This window comes from Heloderma suspectum, chromosome 3, assembly GCF_057233095.1.
Source record: "Heloderma suspectum isolate Gila_16-S chromosome 3, 16-S_ref, whole genome shotgun sequence".
NCBI classification, from domain to species: Eukaryota; Metazoa; Chordata; class Lepidosauria; order Squamata; family Helodermatidae; genus Heloderma; species Heloderma suspectum.
Genome location: NC_139460.1, coordinates 49,129,039 through 49,143,148, shown reverse-complemented (window position 1 = coordinate 49,143,148; position 14,110 = coordinate 49,129,039). Strand labels below are relative to the sequence as shown.

The 14,110-nt window shown below is 44.3% G+C and overlaps 2 protein-coding genes across 9 annotated transcripts in view; one reads left to right on the top strand and one right to left on the bottom strand.

Moving 5' to 3' along the window:
* The window catches only part of ATP1B1 (ATPase Na+/K+ transporting subunit beta 1), a 41,120-nt gene extending 32,188 nt beyond the window's left edge, over positions 1–8,932 (top strand). The window contains exons 4-6 of the mRNA XM_084843169.1: positions 971–1,155; positions 3,838–3,918; positions 7,505–8,932. Of these exons, the coding sequence (XP_084699295.1) occupies positions 971–1,155; positions 3,838–3,918; positions 7,505–7,771 (533 nt within the window). The 3' untranslated portion in view covers positions 7,772–8,932. The remainder of the gene's footprint in view (positions 1–970; positions 1,156–3,837; positions 3,919–7,504) is intronic.
* NME7 (NME/NM23 family member 7) overlaps positions 8,728–14,110 on the bottom strand; it is a 140,500-nt gene continuing 135,117 nt past the window's right edge. For all 8 annotated transcript variants that reach the window (XM_084843165.1, XM_084843167.1, XM_084843166.1 and 5 more), the window contains one exon: positions 8,728–9,000. In XM_084843165.1, the coding sequence (XP_084699291.1) occupies positions 8,968–9,000 (33 nt within the window). In that variant the 3' untranslated portion in view covers positions 8,728–8,967. The remainder of the gene's footprint in view (positions 9,001–14,110) is intronic.

Sequence of the window (14,110 nt, the reverse complement as noted above, 5' to 3'; positions counted from 1 at the left end):
CAAGGAGCTATCCAACATGGTGAAAGCAGAGAGACCCTAAGGCGGGGATCCCCAACCTTTTTTGTTTACCTCAGCGGGCAGATTTGGAATTTTGATAAAGTGTTGTGGGCACTGTCACAAAATGGCTGCTGTGGGGCCTTACCTATTCATAAAATCGCTGCCATGGTAGGCATGGCTGGTCACAAAATACCTGTTTCCCAGAAGGCAACGTGGTGAGTCTAAAAGAAAAGTAACTTGCCCAAGAGCCTAAGTTCAAGGCAGAGGTGGCGTCTGGGCTCTAAAACACCAAACCACTCTTTTGAACCAAAATCATGTCTAGAGGGCAGCCCTTTGCTTTGCAGCTTGCCAGCCTCCCAGTTAAAAAAAATTGTAAGAAATAAAATAAAAATCAGGAGAGGAGGGGATCCTGGCAGGTGCCAAGAGAGGGGTCTGCATGTACATTGGCGTACATGGGCACCACGTTGGAGATCCTGGTCCTAAGGCAACAAGCAGTGCTGGTTCCAGTTTTTGAGGCTCCTGCGGCAACACACCCTCAATGCCCCCTCCCCACCCCGCTTAGCGAGTCTGTCTTCTCACTGCCATTGTCACCAGCTGCTATGGCTCCCCCTCCTCTTTGTCATCATGGCTACCACTTGCTTGCTTGACACGCAGAAAGAGCCAGTGAGCATGTGGGCAGGGGCATCTACTGCTCCTCCTTCACAGCAGTACTGCTGTCTGGGCCAGAGCGAAAGGCAGGTGAACAAGCAGGCTGCAGTGGCGAAGAAGAGGAGCAACCCCAGGAGGCTCTTGTCAGTGGGCCCCTGCTGAGTAGGTGCCCTGGCAGGTGCCCAACTATACCTACCCTTGACACTGGCCCTGGCAACGAGCACCTTGTCAGACTTCAGAAAGAACTGTAGCCAGCTGATCAAATGGCATATAATCAGTCTTCCCCTCCCTCCTTGTTTCTGTCTCTCCTGCTCTCCACCTTCAGCTATACCTTCTTCCCCCAAAAACCGAGGTGCCTATGACTCCTCTCGGGGCAGGCTGCCATCTTGCAGGTTCAATCGCTCCTGGCTGGAAAGCTGCTCTGGGATAAATGACCCTACTTACGGTTACAAAGACGGAAAGCCATGTGTCATCATCAAACTCAACAGGGTTCTGGGCTTCATACCGAAGGCAAGTGCTGCTTTTGCTTTCTAAGCGGGAAGGAGGAGGTAAAGGTGTGGGAGTCAGTGGCATGATATCATAGGAAAAGGAGGGTGTTTCTCTCAGCCTGGGCAAGCCTACTTATGTCTAATCCCCATCCAGTGGAGGCTGGTGGCTCCGATGTCAGTGGGGTGGTGAATCCGCTCCGAGTTTCAGTCAGAACCAGACAGAACTCTAAAGGAGCTATCCAAGGTGCGCTGCTCTGCACCTACTGACATCGGAGCCACCAGCCTCCGCTGTCCGCATCTCTGTTCTCATCTCTGCTCTTGATCTCAAATAAACATTTGGTGGCTGCTTGAAATCTTCTTACGAGGAGCGGCTCTCATAGAGTGGAGAACTGTTCATCTTTTGGTCACACCATGAGGTGACCATTAGCAAATTCCAGGAACGTTTTGGAGGGTGGGGGTGATCTGCTTGGCTCATTCTAGTCATAATGGAAGAACAGTCAAGTGCATATGGAAACCTTGCACCCCTGCTCTGGCCTGGGTCAATTTAACTTGCCTATAAGTGTAATATTTGGTCTGTTGCAGTCAACACCTGGTACTGGGGATCCACAGTTTAGATAAGGTAACCAGTTAAGGACCAGCTGATATGGGGAGGGATGGGATTGTGAAAGGATAAGTGTGGTTGGTTCGGGGGGGGGGGTAGGAGCCACCTTCACTTCTATTTGGTACCAACAAACCCTCTTGGCATACTGGGGCTACTTCAGTCACGACATCAACATGCCATTCCTTCTGCCCTATATCTAATGAAAGACATTGGGTTGGATGGAGACCTAGTCATCCTTAACATCCACAGTAGATCCACTGAAATAAATGCACTTAAGTTAGTCATAATGGGACTAACTTAAGTCTCATTGATTTTAATGGATCTACATCCTTAGAGTAGACCCACTGAAATAAATGGACTAACTTAAGTCCCACTGATTTCTGTGGGTGTGCTCTAAGTATGACTAAGTCTGGATCCAACCCTTTGTTGAGAAAGTCTACGTCAATGCCTGGTGGTTCTCATATTGTAGTCCATATCATGTGTTGCTTCTGCCATCAGTAATGTGACCTTGTTCAGCTTTTTCCACCCATTACCAGCTCACCTCCTCTGACCAATGTAAGTTTGTGGACTGAAAAATAATCAACTTTTTAAACCAGCCTTCCCCCATCCTGGCATCCTCCAGATGTGTTGGACTACAGTTGTGCTGGCTGAGAGATGCTGGGAGGTGGAGTCCAACACATCTGGAAGGCACCAGGTTGGGGGAGGCTGGTTTAACACTTCTGTACCTATTTTCCTAAAGGCCAGTTGTACTTGCCACCGGTCACCAACAGTGCTTGTGTGCTGACCCGCCTGGCCATACTGTATAACGAAGAAGATTCTCACACTTTTCCTGTAGTCTGCCCCCCCCCCCACACACACACAGTTTGTTCCACTCTTAGTCTGTGAACAATATCTGGGGGCCGCTTATTCATCCACCAAGAGCATTGACTGAAAATGTTTAGGATGGCTGATTGGAGACTGGAACCAACTCTGCCCCACAAACCCACTAGTCTTCTCCTATATGGGCAAAGAGCAGCTTAAATGAAAGCTTCTGTTGGTTTAATATAGTTTGAGGAGTAGCAATGCCCAAGTGGGGATGCACCATCCACTTTATCACAGCCCCTAACAGGACTGTTCCACCTTGTCTGGAACAGGAGCCTAGCAGCACTGCTTGGGGCTCACAGAGGATGCCTTTTCCTTTCCCACTCTCCTGAAACCTGTGCTATGTACTGCTAAAGGGCTCAAGATCTGGCTGCAGGGGGAATAGAGTGTGGGAACGGGGTTATTTTGCCTCATGGCATGCATACCCCCATGAACCTTATGCTCAACTCAAGATACTACAAATTCTTAAGTGCTCAAGGAGGCCAGTCTCTCCTTCCATTTTCCTTTTTTCTAACCAATAATCCCTTCCATATCCCATGGTTCGCAGCAGAGGCTGGTGGCTCCAATGTCACTGGGATGGTAAATCTGTTCTGGGTTTCAGTCAGACCTCTAAAGGAGCTATCCAAGGTGCTGTTCTGACTGGTTCTGACTGAAACTCATAGATTTACTGCCTTATGAGATCAGAGCCACCAGCCTCCACTGGTTCAACAACTCTCCTTCTTTTCCTCCTCCGAGAGGAAGTGAGAGCTACCCAGAGAACAATCAAGGATTATTTACAGTATATATGTGATTGGGAAATAGCCTGTTTTGTTTCTTCCTCCCCACCACCAATCAAAAGCTGGCACTAAAGACAGATGTTCTTGGGTTTTGTTGTTCACTGTGAACCCAGAAGTTCCTGACACACACAATGAGATGAGTCACTCTAATATTTTTGTGTCTCTTGTGCCTTCTACATTCTGCAAGTCCTGGAACCTGACAGGGACATTAAAATGTTTTTTCCTTTTAATTTACAACCAAATATACTTCTGCACACCCTAGGGAGTCTCCCAAATATGCAGAAACCACTGCCTTATTTTTGCATTGCCCTGTTTCGCTTCCAAATGGATAGGCATGTGACCACCAAAGTTTGCTATTAGAAGGTGATACTTGGGGGAATGTACTTAACTGGAAATGTCATTGATCTATTAGTGAGGATTTTGAAGTTTGTTTAAACAGTTTGTAATGTACTTCTTTTCCTCTTAGCCTCCACAAAATGATTCCATCCCGCCTGAGCTGCAGGCAAAATATAATCCTAATATCATTCCTGTTCATTGCACTGCTAAGGTAAGTCGTTCAAGCTGTTACTCGAAAGTGTTGTGTGTGGGGAATGCTCTCTCCAGGGGTGTTCGCCTGGCATCTATTTTGTCATTTTTCTGGTACCAGGCAACACCCCCTTTATTTTACCAGGCCTTTTAATAGTTGTATTCCTTCAGAAGCTATTTATTATGCTGTTTTTATTTGTTATTAGTTTGAAAGTTGTCTCTTTAAAAAATGGATTGTATCTTGCTTTGATGTTGTGAAGCTGCCTTGGGAAAAGTGGCAGAAAAATCCTGCATTCTAACACAATGGGTTGGATGTCAGTTTAGTCACACATAGAGTAGACTCGTTGAAATCAGTAGGACGTAAGTTAGTCATCACCAACTTAAGCCCCATTGATTGCAATGGGTTTACTCTAAGGGTCAAAACAGACAGCTGCATTTTTTTTTCTTTTTTGCTCTAGAGTAGGTGCAGGGGCCCCAGTCATGATTGGCCCCTCTGTGTCTACAATTTCTATTGCAAAATAGTGATCCCTAAAGGAAATGGACCACTATTTTGCAATGGAAATTGCAAGTGTGGGGGGCCCTGATCCAGATTGGGTCCATAGGAAAGGGTTAAAGCCCTCCTAACTCACCCACTAAGGTCTTAATCCAGAATGGAGCCCTCCACCTACTCTAGAGTAAAAATGAAAGGAAACAAGCTTTCAAGTAATGTCTGTTTTGGTTGTAATTATAACTAACTCTGGATCTAACCCAGGAAGCCCTGGTGCTCCCATTATAACCACCCTGCAATAAAAGAGGGAATCAATACAGAGTTAGGCATGTTTACGCCCAGTGACAATGTCAGTGGTCTTAAGGGTACTTGTACAATAAGCATTCACCATTATAGGAAGCCTCGCTGCAGTCCTACTGAAACAAATGGAGGTTGCTCAGCAAGAGTACTTGGTTGATGGCTCACTTCGTCGTTATCCATGCATGCTAGCTTTTCAATCAGGGCTCTTGAACCTCAGGTCTGCCATCCAAATCTGGCCTGTCTGGGGCCCCAATCTGGCCCTCTGGGGATTCCTTCATGCTTTCATCCCCTGGCCCCACCCCCAGTCCCTTGACCAATTGGTTTCCTGGCTTTTGATGTCCCCCCCCCGCCCCCGCCCCTGCCCCCGCCCCATTGTAAAAGGTTGCCTCTCCCAAGGCTTAGTGACTAGCAGTAAGAGCTTTACGCTAAAATATGCTGGTCCAGGCCCTTTTGGCTTTGGCCCTGCCTACCACTGGAATGCAGCCCTCAAGAGTTTCTCTGAAATTGAATTCAGCCCTTAGGCTGAGAGAGGTTAGACAACCTTATTTTAAATGGACTCCCTTACCTTCTCTTATCTTACTTGCTTTGAGTGATTCACAGTTTGGCCCAGCAAAGCAATATCACTCCATATTAAGATAGAACAGCTGTTGCTTCTTCTAAAAGTAGAGCCTCAAACAATACCCAACGGAGAGAACCTGGGCCTTTGTTTTTCCATTGGAGAATGAGACTTGATACCAGAAGTGGTGACAGCTTCTGTCAGGAGTGAATGCCCTTTGGCGGAAGCCAAACCAAGTTAAAATTGCTCCCTGTCCAATAGGAATTGGACTGAGATCACTAAATACCATCTGTCCATCTCCAGCATGTAGAAATTGAGGGAACTGGAGGGAGAGAGGGAACTGCAGACTGGGTCCGTTTTGTAAATTACCTGACAGCAAGAACGTTCACAGGATTTCCACTGAAAACTCTTAACCCAAACTCAGAATTTGATTCTCTTGTGTGTACTTGCTATGAACTCCTTTCAAAAGTAATGGAATGCTGAACACAAGAAGAGCCCTGCTCAGTTTATCACAAGCTATGCTGGTGGTGAACAGCAGGAGAGAGCTGCTACCATCATGTCCTTCTTGAAGCACCTGGTTGGCTACTGGGAAACAGGATGGTGGATAAGAGAGGACTTTGGTCTGATCCAGCAAGGTCCTTCTCAAATTCTTATTATGTTTAGATGTGACCAGGCTTCCCTAACCTGGTGATTTCCATATATGTTGGTCTACAACTCCCAGTATCTCTCAGCCAGTGTGGCAGGCTGGGGGATGCTGGAAGTTGTTGTCAAATATATCTGGAGGGCACCAGGTTGGAGAATGCTGGATTAGACAGAAGCTCCATCTAGCCTAGCATCCTGTTTATATCAGTGGCCAACAAGATGCTTCTAGCAATCTTACAAGGAGGGCATAAAAGAAAAAGTGCTGCCCCATTGTTTACCCCAGCACCTGGTATCTGGAGGCATACTGTTCCAGAACCTGGAGGTTCCATTTAGTTATCATGGCTAATAGCTTTTAACCTGTCCTCCATGAACTCATCTAATCCCTTTTTAAAGCCGTCCGAAGCCCTTTTCAGATGATGTATTCACGTGTAGCAAATGCATGGAGGGAAGGAAAAGGAATGTTTGCGTAGGCCAGGGGTGGGCAACTTGTGGCCTTCCAAATGTTGGACTCCAGCTCCCATCATTCTGCTCACCATTGGCTATTCTGGCTAGGGTTGATGAGACGTGTAGTCCAACAGCATCTGAAGCGCCACAAGTTGCCCACCCTTGGCATAGAACATAGAAAAGCAGAGTTCCCAATTGCACAGAGAAAGCGATGTGTGTACAGTTCGATGTGTGTAGGCTCGATACAAACATTCCATTTAACATGAGCAACTCAAGAGTGGGGAACAGTGCAAGTGGTCCTGCTCTCCCACTCCGCCGATGTTCATCATTTATCGTGGGACTCCCAAGAGCAACTGGAATCTGCAACTGAGGCAAAATGCAGCAGCTAGGCTTCAAACTGGTACACGGTATTGGGACCATATTACACCTGTCTGAAAAGATCTGCGCTGGTTGCCAGTTGCTTTCTGGGCTCAGTTCAAGCTGTGGCCTTTAACCTTGTAAGCCCTAAAGGGTTTGGACCTGTCTGTCTGTCTCAGTATGAACCTGCATGGGTATTAAGATCTGCAAGAGAGGCCCTTTGGGGGGCACCAACACCATTACTTGAAGAGGCTCGTTTGTCGGGCATGAGTGAAAGGGCTTTCTCCTCTGTCACTCCCTCAAGAACTATGACTGGCCCCCACTCTCTTGGCTTTCAGAAAGGGTGTAAAGACACATCTTTTTAATCTAGCTTTTTAAATAATGTAGCTGCTTTAATGTTCTAATGTTTTACTGTTTTAACATTATTTTATTGTTTAAAGGTTTTGTTTTAAATTGTTCTGCGCCACATTGATGGCTTTTTAGCAAATAAGGTAGCATATAAAATTAATAATAAATAAATATAATGTGTGAAAAGGACTTAAGATAGTGGCACCTTCACAGAATCTTCTGGCATATAACAAATGATTCCAAGGCAACTGCATGTCTATTGTGACATCACTATCCTCAACTCATCCCACAGCTGGAAGTCACTTCTGTGTTATTGATACATAGATTAAATGGAATGGCTTTTCAGTTGGATTACTGTTTTTTTTAATGTGAGATGTATGTAATGATGACAGAAAAAAGAATGCTGGAAGTGTGGTACATGGAGCGCTCAAAATGGATATGCAAGTGATTTGTCTCTCTCGTTCATTCCTTCAGAAACAGGAAGATCTTGACAAAATTGGCCCTGTGGAATACTATGGCATGGCAGGGTATGGTGGCTTTCCTCTACAATACTACCCATATTATGGCAAGCTCCTCCAGCCCAAATACCTCCAACCCCTTATGGCAGTGCAGTTCACCAATCTGACCTATGACACAGAGCTGCGTATCGAATGCAAGGCCTATGCTCAGAACATCCATTACAGTGACAAAGATCGTTTCATGGGACGTTTTGATATGAAATTTGACATAAAAAGCAGCTGATCACAAGCACAGTTTGTTTCTCCTTTTTCCTCTTAGCCATTTAAAAAGTATATTAAAAAAGACAAAAACCTACTAGTCTTGAACAAAACTGTCATACGTATGGGACCTACACGTAATCTATATGCTTTACACTAGCTTTCTGCATTTAACTAGGTTAGAATGTAAACTTAAAAGTGTAGCAATAGCGACAAAGATATTTATTCTACTGTAAATGATAAAAAACAGAATTGAGCCTTGGGACATGCCCATTTCTACTGTAAATTATGATTCCATAACTGACTTGTAGTAAGCAGTGTTTCTGCCCCCTAAGTATTGCTGCCTTGTGAATTTTATTTAGTGTACAGTACTATAGGTGCATTACTCCGGTCATTTTTCAAGCCATGTATTATTGTACCTGTTTTCTACTTTCTGTGAGCAACAATTTGCTGTCCAAGGTGTAAATACTCAGTGGGACTAAAACTGGCATGGTACTTTTAATTATTATTGTTATTATTATTTGTTCATTTTCAAAAAGTAAAGGCCCACCTGTGAGATTATTCAACAGCACTCCATAGAGCCTTTTTTTCCCTGTGGTTTTAGGACTTTATTTAGAGTGGTGGCAGGGAAAAATTATCTTGACTTTGAAGTAAACCTAAGGAGAGCAGGTGATTGTGTACTGTGCTTTGTAGCGAATGGTGTCTTTCTCTCTCTCTCGTTCCCCCTCATCCTCCAGTATGTTCTGAATTTGTGTGAGAGACCTGAGTCAGCCTATCACTCTCATCAGTGATGGGAATAATTATTTTGCTTTGTATATTTTCTTCTTTTCCTGCTAGAGGCATCATATGCTGTGGTGCTGTCTTTATTAAATGTTTTAACCATTTTCATGGTGGAAGAATTTTATATTTATGCAGTTGTACAATTTTATTTTTTTCTGCAAGAAAAAACTGTAATGTATAAAAATAAACCAAAGCCACATGTTTGAAAATAAATCTTTATTTTAAACTTTATGAGAAGCAATGCAGTTACCCCATCAACTGGTGTTAAATGTTGTCTAAAGTGCAAAACTCTATGTTCTAACATATGTAATAGCCAGGAGTACAGTGATCTTGTATTTCAGTCGGGTTAAAACATTGGACAATAAATGAATAAACACACATCTCCCATCCTGTGGCTTGTTTTTGTAAGTGGTTTATGCCCCCTAATTCTGTTTTATCTGGTTAGTTATCCAAGATGTTGAAAAAATACTGGACCTGCAAAACAAACAAAAACCTATTACAGGGCATCATTTAGTTACATGCAGCCTTGGTAGAACTGTCATCTGAAAAACCAGCAAACATATCCCTAGTGTTTCACAGACAATGTTATGAAGCCAGGTGAAACATAGTCTGTGGCAAACAAGATCACCTTCAGAACACACATTCTGGTTGGACTGGGATAGTGTCTTCTGGCTAGCTGTATGCCTCCATTATTTTTCCAGAAAGCATCATGTAAGTAATGAGTTGTCAGTAGTGATGTAGGAATTCCCTCCCCTGGCTCACCTCATTTGGTTGGTTTCTCCAAACTTTTCTGGCAATATTTGGAAAAATCAAGGTTTCTTGCTGAATGTTCTCTAAGAAAGCTTGGAATGCCGCCACACCTGTAGGAGCTCCTAACCAGACCTTCCTGCTACACCCTCCCCAAATTTTGCAAAGGTAAACCACTGGCTGGCAATGCTGAAGGCCTACAGGCCTCCTTAAAAACAGGGACACTTCTTGGCATGCTCTGGAGTGTCCATTGCTGCTGGGATGCATGGGAGCTACAATTGCCAGTGACAATGGCTACTCCTCAGCAGGGAGAATAATGGGACCAACCAAGCTTCCATCACTAGCCAGCCCCCCACCCCGCCCATCCCTTTCGAGGGTTAAGGTTGCTTGGAAAAAGAAGAGAACCAACAGGAAAGATGTGCTGGCACCAAGCCCATAATGAGCTGGGCCTGAACATTAGCAGAGTTGTGGTTTTGACTTGTAATGGTCAAGGGGAGGACAGAGGTGAATTCTTGAGTTCGAGGTTGCATCACACTGAATATCCAAAGCTTTCCCTCCACTTTCTGAAACTCAGATACATCATTATAAGCAGTCATAGGTAGGTGTTTTTCTCCTCAGAATTTGCACCAGAGGGCTCGGGAATCTGAAGCGTACAAGATTTTCTGTGGCAATAAGAAAACTAAAAATCATTATTTTAAACACTTCCACTAGTCCTTCACTGGAGTTCAAGAGCCAGCTAGAAAGAATTTTTTTTAAATTTCTTATTACTACACTTATATCCCACATTTGTTTTTTCTCTTGCAAGGACCCCAAGGCAGCTTACATGGTCCTCCACTTCTCCATTTATAGTGAGGTAGGTCAGGCTGAGGGTCAGTGACTGGCCCAAAGTCACCCAGTGAGCTTCATGGCCAAGTGGGGACTAGAACTCAGGACTCCCAAGTCCCAGTCCAACACTCTCAGCTCTACACCATGCTGGCTCTTTTATGAGCAGAGACCCTGAGGGCAGGGAAGAAGCCTGTGGCTTGACTCTCCAGAGAGCCCAGTCACCCGCTGAAGGGTTCTCATTCCAACCAGTGGGCAGATGGCCTACCTTGCTGGCTCCTACCTTGGCAGAGTTACAGTTTACAGCTGTCAGAAACAACTAGCTCACACCTTCCTTCCCACCCTCTGCAGCGCCAAAAGGAGGGAATGTAGGGACTGGGCAGAAGATGGTATTGCTAAGAGGGAACAGAATTAATACCTTCCTTACAGGCCAAAGTCAAGGAGCATATTTATTATTTCCCATACCCACGAAGTTCAGCTGTGCAAAAAAAAAAAATGGATGAAGAAAGTGTCAGTGACTACATAATTCCTGAGCCAGACAGTTTATGGTCTCTCTTCCTAGTGAATGAAAGAAATGGTACTTATTTCATACCTTAAGCTGAAGTATGATTTCCTAGGCCATAAGTATCTTGTTAAGCAACAGCTCCTAAGCCCTTTCAAACAGAATGTAATGATGGTTGTATGGAATATTATATCTGTTAACCAGAAGTAAGTGTAATAATACCTTAGATTGGACCAACCAGCTATATAGCTTTTGGACTATTGTCTTAATAGGTGTAGGAAGTCAAAGGGACTACCATGAACCTTGCTAGTCTTTGTAGGTTCTACATGAGTTCTGGTACCAATATCAACTAATATCCACAGTACTGCTTAGTCTTAGGGCAGAAATACATCTTGCAAGGAAAATTATGGGTTTCCCAGTCTTGTAAGGAAAATGCAGGAGCAGGGAGCACTTACAGGGCAGAATTGTGGGACAGGAACAGGTACTTAATGCACCTGATTCTTCCCTGCAAATGCCATCATGTTTAATAATTCCCCCGTATGCACAGACTGGATTCTGCCACTGCAAGTAATCTCAGCTGGGACTTTCTCCTACGACTTCAGGATGTATCTATATCTCAGCTGGGTCTTGAAGTAGATCTGTCAAGACTGAGTTCATTCTTCTGCTAGTGTTCTCTTATGGGCAGGTTTTAGTTGTTTCTCTTGAGGAAACCCCAAAGGATGGACCTAATAATGGATGCAAGCCTCTCACATGCACACTGAAGGGAACTGACAACTCAAGTTCAGTGGCTTCCAGCAGGGGATAATAGCATCAACTGGCTAGAGTTGTGAGCCATTTCAACCATCTGGAACCTTTTGTGATCCAGAACACCACAGGTGTCTCCATTTTTCTAAGGGGCAGTGAAGAAGGTTGGAAAAGCCCCTGAAAGGGAGAAAGTCAGGCTCACAAGCTAAGCACCCATCTTAGCTAAGAAGGAAAAAGAAAATTTGCTGCTGCTGCTGCTGCTGCTGCTGCTAAGGAAGGATCAGGCTTTACCTCCTGAAGTTTAAAGACTGTCATTTAAGGAACTCAAGTTCCTGGATTATTGTTTTGAATTCTTTACAAACCTACCAAAAATCCACCCACCTGCCTTGTGAAAGACTCAAAATGAAGACCACACAAAAACAGTTCATGTACAGAGATGAAAACAAGCACTGCAGCATAACTTGTTTTATTGAAAAGAACTCACTGTGACCGTAGCTGCACAGTATGGGCACAGTGGTGCATGCTTTAAGCCGATTATAATGGCTTAGGTACATTTAGGGCCAAACTATATGTTATGTTAAATGTTTTACTGCTTTAAATGTAATTGTAGTTTTAAACAATTTAACACTGTCTGAATGGGCTTTGCATCAGGATTGTGGTGGGGAGAGGTTTTAACCCTTCCCTTCCCTGCCAAGATCCTGATCGAAATCACTCCCTGCAGTTCCAATTTTCCCTGGGAAAAAAGCTTTCCTTGGTGCCAATGGGAGCTTCCTTCCCAAAGCAAATTGCAGCAGAAGGGGAGGGGGGATTTTTTTGCTGGAACCTTGGCAAGGGAGAGAATGGTTAAGACTCCTTACCTACAGACCACAATCCTGACCCACACCACCACCCCTAACCCAGCAATTGTTAAAAACTACACTTACATTAAATGCTATTAATGTAATGAGTTTGGCCATTAGTTAGACTTGAAGTAGCAGCTTCTCCCCCACTCTTTTTTCCCCTGAGTAGCCAAAAACTGTTCCCATGTACTCCCTGGTGCAATTCTTCAGATTCTGGTGCTGTGATTATGGAGCCATATAAGGATGGATTGTCATTCCAACATATCTATAGGACTCCTGAGTGTCTGCAGTATTAAACTGCTGATCTCCAGCTCACAGGTTGCATCATCAGCCATTTTCATTTTGTTCCATATTTGTAAAAGGAGGAGGAAAAAAGAGAAGGGAGAGGAAGATAGAGACAGAAAGAGAGTGAGAGATTGAAACTGCATGGTATCAAAAAGAGGATGCCTGCAAAAATTGCACTGCAATGTGCTGAGTTCCCCCCCTTTCTCCCATGTATAGCATGCCTTCGCCTTTGACATAGGAACATCGGAAGCTGCCTTATAGTGAGTCAGACCACAGGTCCAACTAGCCCTGTATTGACGAGTGACCGGCAGCGGCTCTCCAGGGTTTAAGGCAGGAGTTTTTCCTGCCCTACCTGGAGATGCCAGGGATCAAGCCTAGAACCTTCTACGTGGAAGCCATGTGTTCTCCCACTGAGCTACGGTTCATCAGCAACAACTAATGACATGGAATGGGAGATAAGGAAACATGACAGTGTTACAATACAGGTCGGCTTTCCTGTACAGTCATTTGTAGTTCTTCATTCCCCAACCTGGTGCCCTTCAGATGTGCTGGACTGCAATTCCCATAATCCCCAGCCAACATCTGGAGGGCACCAGGTTGGGGAAGGCTAGTTCAACCCAAAGCCAGATATATATGGTACCAAAATAATAATAATAATAATAATAATAATAATAATAATAATAATAATGGGACCCATGATGTCAGTTGTGGTTCAACGGCAGTCCTGTGCCCCCAAAGGTGGAAGATTACTGTGTTAAGTGGTGCAATTATCTTCACACGTAATTACTTACAGTCTATTCAGGGATTACTGGTTTGCAAGAAACCTCTCATTAATCTTAGTATGGTATATTTATCTTATTGGCTCCTTGAATCAACCCTAAGTGTGAATTATGTACAAACATTCTGAAAGGGACAAGGCTGCTGAGGAGAGGTCATGATGCTCCTCAGATTGTGCTTCAGGTTACAAGCCTCCCACCAACGGAGAGCCTCTGGAAGAGGAGATGTGTTTCAGCTGGGATCCAAATGCTGCATTCAGGCCACCTAGCTTCAAAGGTGGGTTTTGTTTTGCTTTTTGCTCTATCTAAAGTCCATCACAAGCATATTGAGAAACATCAAAGGCCAGAAAAAGTTTGCTATCTATATATTATTTCCATGTACAGTTATGGGGATCAGCTCAGCTACCACAGAAGCCTTTTGAAGAAATGGCACATTGAAGGCACTGGAGAAGACTCTTCTTTTTTCAGGGCTGTACCCCCGAACAGTAAGAACAGATTAGCCGGACACTAAAACAATCCAAATATGTATAAGCCAACCAGTAGCAAACGATAACTATGTAACCTGCTTTTCCTCCAAGAAGCTCAGACCAGTGTCCCAGGGGCTCACAGATGGCCTTCCATCCTGGCCAAGCCTAGAGATGGAAGTTCAGAAGTGATGGAATCTGGCACTTGTCCAAAACCACTTTGTTTCAGGGCTAGCTGGATTTGGACCTGGGCTTTCTCAGATGTGGATCAGCAAATCTTGTTCTCAGTAAGAATCACCTTGACAATAGGACAGAGCTTGAAACTTGATTCAATAGAGTTTTTTCAATCTTCACGCTGTGGGAACGTGGTAGATAGTCCTCAAGTAATTAGAAAGAGGCTAACTG